Raw genomic sequence first — 20,258 nt, 5'->3', positions numbered from 1 at the left:
GCTCTGCCCTACTTTTTGAGGGCAAACCGAGTCTGCCCTGAGGACCGTTATTCACATGCTGCTGTTCAAATACAATGCATTGGTTGCGTGTTACTTTACAGGCTGTAGCCTATTGTTTATTAAAAAGCGAAGATATGCTGTTCTGAAAAAACTATTTTTAAATGACCGACCGCGACACATGTTTTTATTGAAATTTAAACCCGAGCAAAGTGTAAAAAAATTTTTTTTTTTTTTTTATATAAATGAAACTAAACTCGATAATATCAGTCGTTAAATCAACAATTACGATTGATATAACACACACCCTGCACTGGCCCTTGTAGTGACCGTCCGTTACTGTCCCGAGCGTCATTCACACTAGCCTCGGGCATTTTAATGGCGCTGGAAGGGCCCCTCAAGAGGTAAAGCCCAGGGGCCCCTTATAGTCTTAATGCGGCCCTGTTTATTGTATTAATTAAAATATCGATATTTGGACCGGTGTATCGATTCTCGCATGGAGAACGACGATATATCACCATACCGATATTCTGTCCCAGCTCTACTAATTTCTTTTTTTTTTTTTTTTTTTTTTTTTTTTTATTGCTTCGTGTGGATGTGGCCTTATTTGTCAAAGGAAAGTCACTAGAGTAAACTTTTTTTTTCACCATGGTATTTAATGTTCCGTTGCTATGGTTACCTCCTCACGCCAAAGGGTGAAAATAAATAGGCTAAATAAAAAAATAAATAAAAAAAATACATCTTACTTTTGTTGTCATTGAAACGTTTAATTCAACAACTGAGGGGAGTAGGCTGTATAAACTCGTAGGTAGATACAAAGAATGTATGTCTCTTTCAAAAATCGCATTTTACAATGAAGTTTAGCCTATTAATGTAATTTAATTAAAGCCATTTTTTGCACCCAAATGCGAGTTTTGACAAAGAACAAAGTCTCGCTTTAAGTAAAGATAAAAGATTGCGATTTTTTACTAAAAATAAATAGATAAAATAGGCCTACAGACTTCGCAGAGGTCGAGATGCCCACCAAATCTGAAAAAGGTAACGTTTCCTCTTTAATACATTTTTTTATATATATATAAATCTGTCAGTTTATGACCTCTAAGCTTCTTTACATTACAAAAGAACACTGTTTCTCAATGTAATATCTCAACTTCAGATCATTAAACTGTAACCATCATCTCTCCTACAGCTCTCAGTTCACTCGGGACAGGCACCGTGGTTTAGGCCCAACCAAGGAGGCATCCCGTAAAACCTTCACAGGGTGTATACAGTTCATAATTTATGGCTGAAGATGTCTGTACGGTTACACACAAACATGTGGGTTTCACTGTTTCAGTGAGGACGTCTCAGAGGTGATGATGTCTGCTAAACTCAGACCGTAAACCTGCACAAACCTGTTGATATCAGTAGACTTGAAGTTAAATTTTTTTGTTTGACAATAAAATAGACTTGAAGTTAAATTTTTTTTTTTTTTCGAATGTCCTTCAAAATTCACTTTCTAGCATATTTCACTATATTTAACACTGTCAAACTGTAAAATACATAAACTAAAGACATTGTTGAGCATCAGAAAAGGTAGAAATAACTCCGTAAGGTAGCAAATGCCTAATTTTACAGTGGTTAAATTTAAAACGGTAATTTCTTAAGACTGGAATCCACATCCACAATATTTTCCAGGAAGTGTAGTTTAGTGTATGCAATTGAGTATTCATATTATTTATGTAGCACATGCTTTTATGCAAACGAGTGCATGAGTGTGCCTGAAAGGGATAATATAATCAACTCGGAGCCTTTCTCTCTCATCTCTTTAAGTGTAAGGCGGGGTCTCTTCGGTTTTTTCTTTCCTTCCCTTTGATTCTGAATTTAACCTCTGGATGAGCTGGGAGGGGGGACGCTCAACAGGCCTGGCAACCATATCATTACCAATTTGTTTGCGAGCAGGCACCGGTGCTCCCTGGGAGAAAAATACAGGCTTGGTCTGGAGGCAGGAGTCCAGGCTGGAAATAGCACGGAGGCGGGGCAGGGGACACGCGAGCGGAGCCAGCCAAGCCATCCATTTACCGTCTCTGGGAGCATGTGGAAGAGATTTTCCCCTGCCAGGTCTCCACCACAAGCATCACCATTAGAGCGCAGGGTGGAGACTGGAAAACATGCTCCTCTGAACGTGGAGGGATGAAGAGAAGTTTCAGAGAGATTGTCAGAGGAGGAGTGTGGGACCATTTAGAGCTGTGGGACAAAACAGGCAAGTGATTTTGAATTGGCGAAATCACTCTTTAAAGCTTTTTGTGAGAACGGTTTGCTTGGAAAAAAAACTCCTTTAGTCTGTTTTGATCTGTAATTTAGTTGCATCCACATAAAAAGTGAGTTATTAGAGATAATGATATTTTTTCTCTTGTTGCAGCACAGGGAAGCAGTGTTGTGTACAATCCAATGTTCATTCGGAGCAGATCTGTAATAAGAACTCATTTCCAATGTAATTATATTTCAGCCTAAATTGATTTGGAGGAAATCGATGCCTTCGTGTTGAGTGATTTGTACAATACATCATTCTTCCTGTATGCGGCTGTCCTGAAGCTCTGTTTGTAAATATTGTAAATATATGAGATGCACTTTGGGTGTGATGGAGCAGAGATCTTCTCAGGCTGGAAAGCTTTCAGATAAATAGGCTGTTCCTGAAATGCTCTTGTTTCTGGGTTAAGAAGTCACTTCTGGACTCAGTCCTGATGCTTTTTTCCCTATGTGGCTTTTCTCTAGATGGCAGTTTGCACTTGTGTCAGATATTTTGGCTTTTAAATGGTATGCTTTGCTTTCGTTGGACTGCGTTGAGCACATAAAAGAGGGTCAGAGGATGTTTCATATATAGATGAAAGATTTCTAGCCAAACGTCAGACTTACAGGAATATAAAAAGTGTATTAAAATCATACCAATACTTGCCTTTACAAATTGGGAAACTAAATAGCAAACCAGTTAATTTATCATATAAGATTTCTGAACATTTTGAATGTCAGTTTTTTTATGTGTTCAATTTTTCAGTGTGAATCTAGATAAATATTGTGTGTAGTGTTCATTTTTACAGAAACTGTTGATTTGCTGTCATGAAATTTAATTTAATTTAATTGAATTGTATTATAACAGTGTTATATCAGCCATTTCAGCCTTTAAAATGTAACATATTTATTATTTATTATAACAGTTTTATCTATTTAAAGGGTTACTCCACCGCAAAATGAAAATTTTGTCAATAATCACTTACCCCCATGTCGTTCCAAACCCATAAAGTATACCTTTACCTTTAGTATACGAGTATACCTTTAATATTTTAATATATTTTAAAATGTAATTTATTCCTGTCATGCAAAGCTGAATTTTTTCAGCATCATTACTCAGTCTTCAGTGTCACATGATTCTTTAGAAATCGTTCTAATATGCTGATTTGCTGCTCAAGATACATTTCTTATCAGTATCAATGTTGAAAACAGTTGTGCTGCTTAATATTTTTGTGAAAAGTTTTTTTTTCTTTTAGGAATAATTATTTGACATATATTTGTGTGACAAATTACTTAACTGTCACTTTTGATCAAAGACTTTTAAAATGTAAAAGTACATAATACAGTATGTGCATTTCTTTGGTATACTCTTTTGTTTTAATGTGAAGAAGCATGTCAATTATGTATAGCAGTTTTGCTTTTAAATGTTTGGCCTGTGATATTCATGGTTGAAAATAGCCTCTATGTGCATGTTTAATGGTCATATATGTCTATAATTTACTTCATTTAATGTACTTCTGCTTTCATTTTTTTATAAGACTGTTCCAGCCACATCGTATTATCGCCGCAGAGGAGAGTAACCTACAGTGCCTTACAGGAGAGAGTCTTGTTAGGAAGTCAGTCATTAGTGGGTAGTTGTGGGTACTCATGGCATCGTCAGACCACCAAGGAAACAAGGACCCCACAAGCACCTCCCGAACAGATGGGACGCCGTCCCCTGGCACATCTTGCCCCGTCCACAGCCACGCTGCTGAAGAAGCGAAGCGGAACGGCTTGAGGAAAGCCCTGGTCAGACATCGAGACTATGTCAAAATCTCTGTGCCTGAAGGAAAGGGCAACCGTTTGCCATCAGAATGGTGGAAGACGTTCATCGCTTTGTTTTATGCTGTTTTGAACCTGGTTTTGACCACGGTTATGATCACAGTGGTTCATGAGAGAGTACCACCCAAGGAGAGCAGCCCACCGCTGCCGGATAAGTTCTTTGACTATATAGACCGCGTGCAGTGGGCGTTTACAGTGACTGAGGTCAATGGAATGGTTCTGGTGTCTATATGGTCCATTCAATTGCTCTTTCACAGATACAAGTAAGAGGCATCACTCAACATTATACTGATGACATTGTAGCCTATCGATCATTCATTCAATCATTCATGATATAGAGCAGGGTGAATGCAGTAGTCTTGAGGGCAGTTATAAAAATTAATATTACATTGAGGAAATCAATCTAATGAATATTACCCAAGCCCTTGTATGGCATGATTCACAAAAATAGTACAAAATTATAGTTTAAAATTTTAGGATAGTCACTTGATATGACCTTAACCTTCAGAAAATGTTGTTCATCAATTTTAGGTTGTCAAACGAAATATGATTTATGTTCCTTCCGAAAATGTTGTTCATCAATTAATAAATATTTATTTATGTATATATATATATATATATATATATATATATATATATATATATATATATATAAAAAAGGTGTGTTAGTCATATATATACTTTATATAGTGTGTAAGTGTGTGTGTGTGTGTTGTGAAACTTAAATTTCCAATAAATTAAATATAAATATGTAAATTGTTCCATCAATTTGTATAACTTTTGTAACTGGGTTAAATACTTGATCTTGTTGAACTGTCAACACTACAGATTTAAAAATGAAATTTTCAAAATGGAAAATGGAATTATTTAACTTTTTTTTTTTTATATGTAAAACAACAACAACAAAAAAAATAATAAATACTAACAAAATGATGAAATAAAGATGATTAAGAAATGATGACAAGATGTGTGATTATTATCAAATCTAATCATCAAATCTAATATCTAATAGTTCTCATTGCAATGAATGTGATTTGTACCCTAGTTTAAAAAGTTGTAGTTGTTCTCATTCCAAAGAACATGCGATTTGTACCATATTTTTTAAATGATGCTTTGTAAATTTTCTTTTTTTTTTATTTTCCATATAGGGCTATTGTAGCAAGACGATATTTCTTCCTTTTGGGCACATTGTACATGTATAGATGTGTAACCATGTACGTCACCACTCTACCTGTGCCTGGCATGCACATGGTCTGTGCACCAAAGGTAAAAAATAAAATAATTTTAGTCCCTCTTTGTCTTGATTCCCTCAGGATCTTATTGCAAGATAATGTCAGATAAGCAAAAGCATTTGGCTTTTAAATCTGTAATATCCTCTACCATGCTTAAGACAAATATTGCAGCTTTTACAAGCCTTGGAATGATATTTCAATTCATGATTCTTGTCACCAACTACTCATCTTTCAACATTCAATATCCTCACTCATGTCTTCTTTCCTGCATCTGTCATTCAGCTCCAAGGAGATTCCCAGGCAAAGCTGCAGCGTGTTCTGCAGTTGCTCTCTGGTGGTGGATTATCAATCACCGGGTCTCATCTGTTGTGCGGCGACTTCCTGTACAGTGGCCACACTGTCATTCTCACGCTTACGTACCTCTTCCTCAAGGAGTGTATGTCACTTTCTCAGATGGCAGACTTTATTTTAAGACACAAATAAAATGACTGTCTGCTAATTACAGACCTGAGGTCACTGTAAGCAATTTTAGATTCTGTTTTTAGCCATTCAGAAGACACTGAGGCACTTTCTGACCGTGTTGAGGTCACTGTAAGCAATTTTAGATTCTGTTTTTAGCCAGTCAGAAGACACCGAGGTACTTTCTGACCAATAAATGAACTTGACTTGACTTGACTTTTAACTGATTCTTTGTTTCTCTCTAGATTCTCCTCGTTCTTTCTGGTGGTACCATCTTCTGTGTTGGTTAACGGCTGCTGTGGGTGCCGTGTGTATCCTGGTGGCCCATGAGCACTACAGTGTGGATGTGGTGGTGGCGTATTTCATCACCACCCGACTGTTCTACTGGTATCACACTATGGCTAATCTGCAGGTACATGTATCAGTAATATGAAATAATAGAAATGCTCAAATAAGGCTTTTATTAAATAAGGATTGTTGATGTGGTAAATGAAAATTCTGAAATAATAGAAATGCTCAAATTACAAACCCATAAGACCTTTTTTTACAACTTGTAGGAAACTGTAGGAATGTGTACAGTGTAGGAATGTGTAAAGTAATTTTATATATTTTTGACACAAATTCATATATTTTTGATGAAATCCGAGAGCTTTCTGACCCTCACACACTCAGTCTTCAGCATCACATTGTATCATTTAAATGTAATTTATTCTGTGATATGCTGATTTCCTGTTTGAGAATCACGTGATTTGCTTATCAGAAATATCTCTTATTATTATCAACGTTTATTATCATGATCAATTTTGAAAACACTTAATACTTTTGTGGATTCTTCGATGAATAGAAAGTCCAAAAGCATTAATTTGAGATAGAAAACTTTTGTAACATTATAAATGTCTTTATTGCCACTATTGATTAATGCATCATTGCTAAATAAAATTACACATTTCCTAAGAAAAAAAATCTTACTGACCCCAAACTTTGGAATGATAGATTACCTCGAAGCTGTGAAACATAAGCTAAAAGGCACTAAAATGGCACTTCATGGGGTCTAACTGTGTCGTTTTTATGTTAAAATGTGTTATTGTTTACATATTTTGATATATTTTCATTTTGCATGTTGATCTTCTTGACCTCCAGCCTCATGTAGACAGCTGCAAATACACACATCTGAAACCAAGAGCTCTCAGCTCAATTTGTGATTTATAAGATTCAGGGTGTCATTAAACTCGAGGCACCAAAACGGCACTAAGCCTTTTACCGAGAGTGTTTACATGACTGAGTACACTGAGAATATCCAAATCCATTAGGCTGAGCTTTTGAGAAATGACTTCCTGATGGTGGTAAAGTGCTGCACATTCGATTGAAGCCAATCTAGATATTTTAAACAGGAAAATTCCTTTCAAACTATGAAAACACATCATGTTTCTTTATACTGTTACAAGCAAAGCAGCCTATGATAGCAAAACTGTCATATCTCAGAAAGGATATTTATGGTAGTTAAAAAGCATCCACAAAATAATAATAATAATAAAAAAACACTGAAATGTATTGTGAGGTTGAGACTTTGAGTATTTGTTAGAATGTCAACAGGTTTGATCCCTGACAGGAGAGATCTCAACCGTCGACCAAATCGTGTGAGAGGTTGAGACTTTGGACTAGTGTTTTATGTATCTACAATTTTGTTTTTTTACAATGTTTTTATGATATTGCTAAATTGATTTGGATGTAATGTTTTTTTTCATTACAACTAACCAAATTTCCCAGAACCTGTTTATAGTGATTAAATCACGCACAGTACAGTCATCTGACCATTCAGAAAAACAAAAGTTTTTTTACCACTTCTGTTTTCAGAAAACCAAAAGTAGTCAGTCATCTGACCATTTTTTGATTATTTGATTCGTAGTATGATATTAATTCATATGATTATGTTTTGAACAGATTTTGGAGTGTTGTTTTTAACTTCTTTGAGAGGAACGTTCAGACCCAAGTGCCCTGTTCTTTCTGCTGGCCAATCACATGGCCGCCTGCCTGTCTGAAGAACCCCTGTAAGAAATATTCCATGGTGCAGAGCGGCCGAGAGGAGTGACGTCGTGAACTCATCATGATGCCAAGACCAACATGTGGAAATATTTTATATTTCGCTTGTGGCTGTGTCAGTGTTTACAGCATACCAAAGACCAAAGACAGTTTGGCTATTGTTGCTAATTACATCTCTTATAACACTGGGCCAAACAGTTCTTGATAATCAAAATATTGTAAAACTCAATATTGTTTGTTGATATTTTTACATTAAATTATATTCAGTCAGTGTGGCTTTTTAAATAAACACTTTTGTAGGTATTTGAAGGGCCTACTGAAAGTGTTATGGTTAGAAAAGAATGGATTTATTGGAAACTCTCTAGCTTTCTGTCAAAACAGATCTATTAGTTTGTGCATGCTTCTTAGTTGTCATATTTTTCCTTGTCTGTTTATTTAATTGTCATCTAAATATATGTTTGTCATAAAAGGTGTTGTTTAACAGGGTTTCATTAATTTTATACACAATTTTATATTAGAAATGCATGCATTCTTTTTCAAATGATTCACGCCAACTGTTATTTCAGTTTCTTTTATGTTCATTTTCTGTGTCTTAAAAACATAATGACATTTTATGGAAATAAATGGTTTACAATAACACCTAGTGTACCCGTGTTGTATGAAATTGATAAACACTTCTTTATATAAATGTTTATGCAATTACCAATGTTACAAAAAGGAAATGAATGCATAACTCTGATGTGCTCAAACTACCAATTTTTAAGTGGTCACAATATTTATTTAACTGTTTGTTTATTTTTCTCACATGATTCTGAAGATGATGGTGATAACTGTCATTTTTATTATTATTATTATTATCTGTTAAAATAAATAAAATGCATCATTTAAAAAACTTAAATTTAAGTTATAAATGTGTAAATATAGAAAGGGGTATTATAGTTAACTAAAACTGAAAATAAAATAACAACAATTAAAAAAAATAATTATTAGAAATAAATTAACTAAATGGGATTTAGTTCAACTTAATGTACTAAAATAACTAAAAATTAAATTGACATACACACACACACACACAAATGTGATTTAGTTCAACTTTTTAACAGTTTTATATATATATATATATATATATAATATATATATATATATATATATATATATATATATATATACTGTATATATATGCATACATACACATGTATGTATGAATTATTTTTACGTTACTTTTAGTGTGTGTACATAAACACACAGCATATGCACATTACAAAATTACTGAAAACATTGATTAAAATTAAAAACTATAATAGCACCTCAATGACTGTTATAAAACCACACTGTTAAAAATTGGTGGGTTACAGATAACTGAAACCCCAGAATAAATTAATCTCTGGTGAAGCCATAGACAGTAAAAGAAAGGGTGAAGCGCGTCTGCTTTCTCTTATTGGATCAGTTGACCCCACCCATTCGTTTTCGTCATCGATCGAGTCACCAATCAACTCTCAGCGTGCTCCTCTCAGCCAATGAGAAATACAAAAACACTCTACCCATGCCGCAGCTGCAGTAACAGGAAGAAAATGTGTTCGATCAGCAGATACCAGGTACTGATCAGGAGGAACTATGCGTCTGTTTTAGGAGGCAGTGGATTTGATGAGTGCGCGAGTCATGGACGCTTATCTGTCTCTGCTGTGGCAGTATGTGTTTTCGCCTGCGAATATTGTGGGTTTGGTTGCGTTTGTGCTTCTTTTCTATGTGCTGCAACAGTATGAGTGGCATCAGAGATACGGGAACATCCCTCCGGGTCCAAAGCCATGGCCTATCGTGGGAAACTTCGGCGTTTTCCTTGTGCCTTCGTTTATTTTAAGACGACTTGCAAAGAATCGAAAGATGATCTCGAATCCGCTGTCACCTCAGGCTGGACTCATGGAGATGTCCAAACTCTATGGGAACATATTCAGTATTTTTGTTGGGCCTCAGCTTATGGTCGTGCTGACGGGATATGAAACTGTCCGGGACGCGATGTTAAACCATCCGGAGGTCTTCTCTGACAGACCGCATATACCGCTCGTAACGTATTATCACCAAGAGGAAAGGTAAGATTAGTAGTCTTTGTTAATGATTCCTGCAATGCCATTTTAATAGATCAGAGTAGATTAGAGCAGAATAGAATAGAATAGAACATAATCGACTGGAGCAGAAAAGTACAGAACATAAAAATACAGTATTGAACAGATTAGAACAATAGAAGACATGGACACAGAATAGAATAGAACAACAAATCAGGACAGAATAGAACAGACTATAATAAACTGAACAGAATAGAACAGTAGAAGACACTGACTCATCAGAATAGAATATAACTAAATAAAACAAAGCAGAATGGAAAAGAATAGACCAGAACCTAGAAAAAAAGACTAGGGCAGAATAGAATAGAATTGTTTAGAATATAACAATATAAAACGGGGCAGGATAGAATAGGGTATAATAATAGACTAGAATAGAAGATAGACTATAAAATAAAAAATATAGTATAGAAAACCAAATAATGTAGAATAGAACAGAATAGAAAAGTAGAAGAGTCTGACACAGAATAGAATATAACTGAAAAACAGGGCAGCATGGAACAGAACAGAGTATAATAGACTGGAGCAGGATAAGATAGGATTATATTAGATTGGAGAGGGTAAAATTAGTAGTAAAGTATGATTGAGAATAGTAAATCAGTATAAAACAAAGAATGGAAAAGAATAGACTAAAACATAGTAAAATAGATTGGAGCAGAAATAGAATTGAACAGAATATAACAGCAGAAGATATTGATGCAGAATAGAATAGAGTGTAGAAGAATATAATAAAAAGTAGTAAGATATATTGTTGAACAGAATATAACAGCAGAAGATATTTATTTTGGATTTGATGGGAATGAATAAGTTGAAGAGTTATGGATTAAGGATTGAAAAAGTAAGAAGTAGTAAGGTATGAATGAAGAATAGAAGAAATAGTATGTTAAACTGAAGCAGAATAGAACTGTAGAAATGACAGAATAAAATAGAATAGAATAGAACAGAAAAGAAAAGAATAGAACAGTAGAATAAATGGGAGATGTTTTGATGATTATGGACAGAACAGGGCAGGACATTGGAGAAATGAAAAACAAAATAATAAAGCAGAATAGAATTGAACGAAACCGAACCGGTCACAACAGAATCAAGAACAGGTAGAAAAGGATTATTATGATGTTGGAGAAGAGTGTCTGAGCCTGAGTTTCTTGATTTAATTAGAAATGTTGTTGATTTAGTTTTGTATATTGATGTTTGAGTATATGCATTTATTTATTTTACAATTGTTTTTAAGTTTTTGTAAATTTTCTTTAAAAAAGTTAGATTTTAACATTTCAAAATCTAAAGGTGAAGCTTTGTATGTTTGAACTTAATGTTGTTCATAGGGATTGTGTTTGCGCCTTATGGTCCTTTGTGGAGGACAAACCGTAAGTTCTGTCACAGCACTCTGCGCAGCTTTGGCTTTGGCAAGCTGAGTCTAGAGCCTTGCATCTATGAAGGCCTTACCATGATTAAAACAGAACTGCAGAGCCTCATCGAAAAAGCAGGGCCTTCTGGTATCGATCTGACTCCCCTCATCAGCAACGCTGTCTCCAACGTCATCTCCTCCATGAGTCTGGGTCAGCGTTTCCATCACCAGGACCAGGAGTTCCGCACCATGCTGGATCTCATGTCTCACGGACTGGAGATTAGCGTCAGCACATCCATTTTGCTGGTCAATGTCTTTCCCTGGTTATACTACCTGCCCTGCGGTGTTTTCAAAGAGCTGCGGCGCGCAGAGATCGACATTACTGCCTTCCTGAAGAAGATCATCATGAGGCACAGGGCCACGCTGGATCCAGAGAATCCCAGGGATTTCATTGACATGTATCTGGTGGAGATGCTGGCCCAGCAAAAGGGTGATAATTCAGAAGTGAGCTTGTTCTCGGAGGACGATCTCTTCTACATCATTGGAGACCTCTTTATTGCAGGCACTGATACTACCACAAACAGCGTGTTGTGGAGTATTCTCTATATGTCCTTGTATCCTGATGTGCAAGGTATGTGCACCAGCACTGTAAAGTGTAATTTACAAATGTCTGAAGGTTTGGTTTCTGGTTATATATGAAATTTTTTTTTTTGATGATGACTCATAGGAGGTTGTTCAGGAGGTTGTTGATGTTGTGGTGTGTTATGGGGTAGTGTCTTTTATTGATTGGTGAGGGTTTTTTGTAGTAAGAAGAAGCCATTATTATGGAGGTGCAGAGGATGACTGTAGTGGTTCCTCTGTCTATACCCCACATGGCCTCGGAAACCACAGGTGACTTTACTTGTTCTTCTTTGTAAACCGCAGGTGGGGTCGGTTGTCAGACATAATATATAGGCTTTGCAGGTCTTTTGCATGAAGTAATTAGGAGTGATGCATTTTTGATGCCTGTTGTCTGTTTTAATTTTATAATCATATACTGTATATAACATTTTTTATAAAAAAAAAAAAAAAACTCCAAAGTAAAATGTCTGGTTGCATTACAATAGTGAAAGTATGCTTAAAATGTACAAACAATTTTGTTCATAAAAATATGCTTTATTTTCTAAAGCAAAAATCTATATTATAAAAATATAAAATTTCTAAAATTATATATTTTATATATACATATTCTTTCCAGTCAGTACTGTTTTATTCTATTCTATTATGCCTTTATTCTTTTCTATTCTGTCAGCTATTCTACTGTTCTATTCTGTTCATTTCTAAATTATTCCAATCGGCTCCAGTCTATTATATTCTGTCCTGTTTTATTATGTTCTATTCTTTTCTGAGTCAGTCTCTTTTGCTTTTCTGTTCTGTTTAATTCTAAATAATTTTATTCTGCTCTAGTCTAATATATTGTTCTTATAATAAATAATACATATAATATAAATACAGTACTATAAATATAAATTTTATACATACTTGTAGATTTTTTCTTTCCTTTTTTTGTGAACTGAATATTTTTTTTCCAGATTTTTGATTTTGTGAGTTATATATATATGTATATATATATATATATATATAAAGATTATATATATATTATCAGATATATATACACACACACACCATACCTAAATGAATGTATTTGAATTTTTTTTTTTTTTTTGTTTTGTTTTTTGAAATGTTTGTTTAAAGTAAATTATTAATGAATAAAACTGAACCAGGTCAACTTTAACTTTACCATAATCCACCTATTGGCACCACAGGGTAGATAATAGTCAGACTTTAACCTGAATCTGTATTTTTTTATATTAAATCCAAAGGGTGTGCAAATATTATGACTGTACAAATACTTTGAGAGGACACATTAAAAAGCTACATTTGTCTCTTCTCAGAGTTCCGCGGATACACTATTCCTAAAGGAACAGTTATCATCCCAAACCTCTGGTCAGTACACAGGGATCCCACCGTGTGGGAAAGTCCTGATGACTTCAATCCAGACCGATTTCTGGATGAACAGGGAAAACTTCTCAGGAAAGATTGTTTTATTCCATTTGGAATAGGTATGTTTTTGGAAATCATGTAGTTGGGAAACCACCAATTTAATATGGTTATGCTTTAAGTTACCTCTACTCTTGCAGTGAGAACTTTGTTTAAATGATGTATTGTATATCTGGCAGGTCGCAGGGTGTGCATGGGAGAGCAGCTGGCTAAGATGGAGCTGTTTCTGATGTTTACCAGCCTGATGCAGGCCTTCACTTTCAGGCTTCCTGAGGGGAAATCTGCTCCATCCATGCACGGACGCTTTGGCCTGACTCTGGCTCCATGCCCATTTACTGTCTGTGTGAAAGCACGCTAAACAGACTTTAAAAAAAAGAGATGACATTCCTCAAGCAGTGAGGCATCACTGGGAAGCAAACTGCACAGGTTGTCCATTAAGAAGAATTGTCATTTGGACCATAAATGAAGGAAGGGCCTTTGTGGGTTGCATGGTAAAGCAAAAACTTTGAGATTATTTTATGTAAAATTTTCCTGAACAATTTCAAGAAAAAAGAACACATACCTGAGTATTATATCAGCATATTTCAGTTTTGTAATTACATATATTTTATTAAATATTAATTTCATTATCTAGTAAAACTGGACTGTTTTATTATTATTATTATTATTATTTGTTTTTATTTGTAAGGTTTTGAAGGCATTTTATGTAAAATTTTCCTGAACAATTTCAAGAAATAAGAACACATACTTAAGTGTTGTATAAACATTTTGGTTTTGTTACATTTATTTTGAAATATTTAATTTATAATCTCAAAATGATTACTTGGTTACTGTACTGTGCTATGAGATTATTATTATACTTTTTTTTTTTTTTAAGGATTATTGCAGAAAACGCTTTCAAATAAGGTTCGTTGTTAAATGAATCACTAATTTTAATTTGTCTACTAACAATGTATTGTATATCATGTTTGATGTCATTTTGTGGTGGAAATTAAAATTGAAATATTTTTGGAATAAAATGGCCAGTCTTGCTAAGGCTAATTTCATAGCTTAGAATTTCATGTTCTTTACACGTGCTATTTTCACACTTTTTGTATTATTTGACAAAAATGCTGCTTGATCGGAAATGATGCACAATAAAATATTCTGCTGGAAAGCAATATTTACCTAGATTTGTCTGCTTTCTTCACAGATTATGTGTCATGTTTCATCGCAAGTTTTCACTGACACTGTTGCTTCTTACTAAACAGCTACACTAATCACTTATGTTTACCCTCATCAATAAACTGCTGATGAAACGTTATTAAAGACGAAATTGTTTGTTGTGGAGGATATAATGCTATAAATGTGGTCACAGTGATCATTTTTGAAAATCCATAATAGTTTTAAACGTAATCATTTGTATTTCTAATATAGATTTTCATATTTGAACATCTGAGTTTAGGATAAGTGTAAACAAAATCTATATATCTGCGGATGTAATTATTTTAAAATCATGTGAGCCTATTATAGCATGCATATATCATCAATATAATTTATGAACGCCGGTCTTACACAATGTATTACAGTAACAACTAAAAAAAAGATTTTAAAAAGAGAAAAGAACAGCAATTATACGCGGTTGTACAATGATAAGAAATAAATCTTTTTTTTTTTTTTTTTTTTACAAAGATGTAGCTTAGAAATGGTAATAAACAGTTAGAGTGGAGTTTTACATTAAAACACATTTGTTATTAATAATAAAAACGCACCTTCTCAAGAATAAGAAACATTTCAAGGGGTCGTCGCAAGGGAGGAAACCACGTGATCACATCAGCAAGTCAGCCGAGCTTGCTCCGGTTCTCGTGCACGCGCACGTCGCGCAGCGTATCATTCCCACGATCTTCGCCATGGCATTCATCACGCGCCAGAACATCAGGACCCTCTCATCTTCTGCGGCTCTGCGTGCTGCGATTAAACATGTCACAGTCATCGGAGGCGGGCTGATGGGGGCTGGCATCGCACAGGTAACGGAAAGTTAATTTTAATTTGTGTGTGTCTGATGGGAGCTGGTATATTGCATTTATAGTGTAAGTTATTTCATACAATTATTGATAAAGATAATTCTTTTAATAGTTTCAGGGTGCATATAGTTGCATTGTGAAGACTATGATGTGTGAATGAATCTTGGCCAAGTTGTTGCAAACAGTGTTGCGACTGTCTTATAACTTCATGTCAGTGAGTGACCTTTCACCCACTTATCCAGAATACAGTTAAGGTTTATTGCATTCGTACTGAATATGTATAAAGTTTATATCGCATAATACATATTTTTAAAACTTAAAAAAAATAAAATTCTGTCATTATTACTTACACCCATGTTCCAAATCCATATGATTTTCTTTCTTCTGTGGAACACCAAACAGGGCATATTGAAAAATGTTGGCAACCAAACTGTTGTGGTACCCGTTGACTTCTATTGTATGGGCAAAAAAACAACACTGAGACACTCTTCTTTTATATTCCACAGAAGAAAGTAAGTCATACCAGTTTGGAAGGACATGAGGGTTAGTAAATGATGACTGAATGTTTATTTTTAGGTGAACTATACCCTGAATTACACTTGCGGGTGTTTCTCATTGTGAATGAGTTGCTGTCTACGTTCACAACAACTGACTTTGACAATGACATTTTTCAGGTTGCTGCATCCACAGGACATTCAGTGGTGCTGGTGGACACATCTGAGGACATACTGAAGAAATCTGCAAAGGGTATTGAGTCTAGTCTGAAGAGAGTGGTGAAGAAGAAATTTGCAGAAAAGCCTGAGGTTAGTTTGACAGCACAGACATGAACCGAAGTCACAGAGATTTAAGGACTGATCATCCTCTGTCGTTCATTCAGTCATGGAGAGATAACTGTGGCTCACGTTCTCTAGGATGGAGAGGCCTTCGTTCAGAAAGTCCTGAAGAACATCTCTACTAGCACAGATGCTGCGTCTGTAGTTCAGGGCACTGATCTCGTGGTGGAAGCTATTGTGGAAAACCTAAAAGTCAAACAAGATCTGTTTGGAGCTCTGGACAAAGCTGCCCCACAGTAGGAGAAGATATTTTTTTTTTTCTTTTCTGAGCTTTATTGGTTTAAGAAAAATTAATTTTTTATTTTATAATTTAAACAATTGGTCTGAAGGTGCATTTGATTTGATTTTCCTCTTAACCACTAGATGGCACAAATGGGGTTTGAGGTGTTTTTGATTTGATTTTATTGTTAGATATTTGATATATATATACACATACAAACATACATATAAAATCAACAGTTTTGCAATAGTTAAAGAATATGTAAAAATGTGATATTTTGAGTAAAAAAAGTTCCCCTGCTGTTGGGGCTAAAGGCACAATAATAATTGACATGATAATAAATAGCTTGCTGGCTTTTCCATTTGTTGACATTTCATGATAAGATTCAGATGGTAAATATCATGTATTAAGTTGGGTGTCCACCTTAGAGATGATCATCATGTTTATAATGTAACTATCTTATTTAAAAATATAATAATCATATAATAAAATATATTTCTTACTACTGTAAAGCTGTATTAAATTAAGTGATGTTTTTCAAGCACTATAAGAAGCTTTAAAAAATCTATGTAGTTTTTTTTAATTATTCATTGAATAAAAATAAATTAAATCATTTTATTATGTAAACAGAATATGCTACAAACTTTTCAGAAGTGATTGTTTTGAACATTATTAACTTAGATATTACACAAAAAACGAATTACTTTTATGATTTTCTTGAAAAATGTGTTGTTTCATCAATGTTCCTATATTCACTGTATATATAGCCAGCCACTAATTATGCTGCTACTTATAAAATAAATAAAGACATAGACATTAAGATGAAATTATATGAAAGTAAAGAGCAGAGCTATGTAGGAATTATGTTTACAAATGTCACTTATACTGTTCAGTGTCATTATACAAAATTATTTAATGCAGAGATCGACCAATCAGAATCTAGTATTCTGAAGAGCTGTGAAAAGAAAGTTTATATTCAGTGTTTAATTTTGCTGTACATTTTTGCATGCTAATTTACATACCTGTACTATGCACTAAAAGTAATCGCCTTTCTTGTTGCATTCTATTAAGCATGAATGATTTAGCTTGGTTTACTGTTGTATCAGTCAGATGTTTGCTTTTTGTTTTTTTTGGTATCAGTATGTTGTTTTGTTTCACGTCCTCTCTGCCAATCGCAGACATCGCCAGCTCCACGGCCAGATTAGATCGCTTTGGTGGTCTGCATTTTTTTAACCCCGTCCCAATGATGAAGCTGGTGGAGGTCTGGATTGAGTTTGATTCCCTCACTGCTCATCCATCCACCTCAATTCAAATGTCAATTTCTCTTCAAGATATTGAAGCTTGCATTTAATTGAATATATGAAACATATAGCTTCATTGTCTTGTTAAAGGAATAGTACACGCAAAAATGAAAAAGCTGTCATTAATTACTCACGTTCCAAACCCGTAAGACCTTCGTTCATCTTCACAAAACAAATTAAGATATTTTTGATGAAATCCATGAGCCTTCTGACTGCATAGACCTCAATGTAACTGAAACGCTCAAGGCCTAGAAAGGTAGTAAGGACATCGGTAAAATAGTCCATGTGACATCAGTGGGTTAACCGTAATGTTATGAAGCTACGTTAATACATTGTGCGCAAATTTTTAATGATGTCCTTACTACCTTTCTGGGCCTTGAGTGTTTCAGTTCCCTTGTTGTCTATGCAGGGTCATGGTCATTTCATTAAAATGATCTTTTTTTATGTTCCTAATATGAACGAAGGTCTTACATGAGGGTGAGTAATTAATGACAGCATTTTCATTTTTTGGTGAACTATGCCTTTAACTATCTGACTCAACTTAACTGTCTTATCTCAGGTGATTAAAGCTCCAGCAACAAGCCAACAGACTTTTGATGTTCTCCTTGAGTTTAGCAAAGCTTTGGGGAAGCATCCTGTGTCATGCAAAGTGAGTGCTGTGTTATCTTATATATTATTATGTTGGCTTTATCATGCATCTGTCTGTCTGTCTGATTAGTAAAGCCTGACAACTAGCCTAGGGCAAGCTAGCAACATAGTAAAACATGATAGAAACATGCAATGTCCTTAAACATGCTAGCAATATTCTAAAACATAGACTAGGGCAAGCTAGCAAACACAGTAAAACATGATAGAAATCGTGCTAAAACATTGTGTTAACATTGAGTTAAACATGTTAGAAAATGCTAGCAGTGTGATAAAACATGCTAACATATTCAACAATGTTCAGAAAGTTTTTTTTTAAATTAATATATCCAACCTTCAGACAAGGCTTTGTCAAACCAGCCTTAAAGTTTGTCTTCAGACTTTGTGCTTTCTAACACAAGAATCACCATTTCTATCGCTCGTACTTGTGGTTATAGATTTGAACAAATCCCTGAACTCTCATTTGCCGTCTCCTCTCAGGACACTCCAGGTTTTATAGTGAATCGTCTGCTGGTTCCTTACATGCTTGAGGCTGTGCGGCTACACGAGAGAGGTACATGCGTAAAGCAGTGAAGGGTTATGAATGGGTACCCTAACATATATTGGCTCAGATATCCGGGTTTCATCTTGGTGTGTGTATTTCGCAGGTCACGGTTCCAAGGAAGACATTGACGTGGCCATGAAGCTTGGGGCCGGTTATCCTATGGGTCCGTTTGAGCTCCTGGACTATGTTGGATTGGACACTTCCAAGTTTATTATTGACGGTGAGCATTTTGAATTGAGCATCCCTAGTTATGATGTGATAGAATTGTGTTGTTTTGTTTTTTTATTGTTTGTTTATGTTGGTTTGAGTGGGAAGGAGATAGATAACTCTTTGTTTGCAGTCAGTTGCTCAACAAACTGGTAGCAGAGGGCAAACTTGGCAAGAAAACTGGCGAGGGATTCTACAAACACAAGTAAAACAAGTGAAGATTAAATCTGACAGCAGAAGTCTTGTCAGTGAAATGCACTGGACTGAGCCGCTCGTCCTGAAAAGACTGTTTGATTCGGGACATTAAAGGTCTTTAAGGACAGAGATGAATATTTAATTATTTAATCGATGTGTTTGGTTGATGTTTTTGTTTATTAATTGTGTTTGTTTGTTGTGTTTGTATGTTTTATTAAAAGGTTTAAAAAAAATATTGTTTTATGTGTTGTCATTTCTGCAGTCAAAAACGTTAATTGGCATTGACAGGAAAAGAATGCATTTAAAAGACAAGCCTTTAGTGAATATAGTGAGTTTGATTGTCTCTGTCAATCATATGTACCACAGATCTTTATTTTGCCATAGAAAAATGGTTTCATGTTGCGAGGTAACCTTGTTTATATTTTAATATGACTTGTAGCCATAGATGTCGCTGTTTCATCATTTATTCAGGAAACTATCAAAATAGTTTTATTTGGCACAGAAATTTATTCTTCCATAAAAATATAGAAATTCACTTGAACACTTGTCACATTTAAACATTTATAAATGTTATTACGTAAGATAACAAAATATAACAGCAAGTGACACTTATTTTATAGGTCCCATACATTTGTGGCCACTGTATGCACACATGATATACATAAACAATCTAAAGTTGTATGAATCATGTTCATTTAAATGCTCTGCTTTTTATGAACTTTTGGCGCTTGGATATTTTCTGACTTCTGAAATGTGGTTTGCCGATGGCTTCTGAGTTTCTTATGTTACATAAGCGAAAATCACAAACTCTTGTGTCCTCGGATAACCTTGCAGTGGACTGTCTTCACATTGTATGTCAGAACGTTGCCTTCTGAAGAATTCATGAATATATTTCAGCTCTCCTCAATGTCCAATATAATTGCACGTTTATAATTTCAGTTGTTGCACATACAGTTTTTTCAAGTTTGCATGCAGGTTTTTAGGACAGTGT

At 34.8% G+C, this 20,258-nt stretch overlaps 3 protein-coding genes across 3 annotated transcripts; all 3 read left to right on the top strand.

Annotated features, from left to right (window-relative positions):
- The first annotated feature begins 3,642 nt into the window (after nt 1-3,642).
- Nucleotides 3,643-6,229, top strand: sgms2a (sphingomyelin synthase 2a). The gene is made up of 4 exons (XM_042761851.1): nt 3,643-4,349; nt 5,235-5,352; nt 5,601-5,754; nt 6,023-6,229. The coding sequence occupies exons 1-4, from the start codon at nt 3,913-3,915 to the stop codon at nt 6,208-6,210; spliced, it is 897 nt and encodes a 298-aa protein (XP_042617785.1). The 5' UTR covers nt 3,643-3,912; the 3' UTR covers nt 6,211-6,229.
- A 3,130-nt stretch (nt 6,230-9,359) lies between these two features.
- Nucleotides 9,360-14,379, top strand: LOC109046447 (cytochrome P450 2U1). Its single transcript, XM_042761840.1, is given in 6 exon segments — nt 9,360-9,884; nt 9,886-9,904; nt 11,257-11,955; nt 12,096-12,170; nt 13,214-13,381; nt 13,499-14,379. Coding segments are annotated over 6 exon segments (1,563 nt in total). The 5' UTR covers nt 9,360-9,461; the 3' UTR covers nt 13,678-14,379.
- A 789-nt stretch (nt 14,380-15,168) lies between these two features.
- hadh (hydroxyacyl-CoA dehydrogenase) lies at nt 15,169-19,351 on the top strand. Its single transcript, XM_042761829.1, is given in 8 exon segments — nt 15,169-15,325; nt 15,997-16,125; nt 16,234-16,391; nt 17,516-17,636; nt 18,236-18,325; nt 18,802-18,874; nt 18,969-19,112; nt 19,184-19,351. Coding segments are annotated over 8 exon segments (930 nt in total). The 5' UTR covers nt 15,169-15,208; the 3' UTR covers nt 19,282-19,351.
- The last annotated feature ends 907 nt before the right edge of the window (nt 19,352-20,258 follow it).

This window comes from Cyprinus carpio, chromosome A1 (genome assembly GCF_018340385.1).
Source record: "Cyprinus carpio isolate SPL01 chromosome A1, ASM1834038v1, whole genome shotgun sequence".
Taxonomy (NCBI): domain Eukaryota; kingdom Metazoa; phylum Chordata; class Actinopteri; order Cypriniformes; family Cyprinidae; genus Cyprinus; species Cyprinus carpio.
Note: the sequence above shows the minus strand (reverse complement) of the source record. Positions and strands in the feature narration are given on the sequence as shown.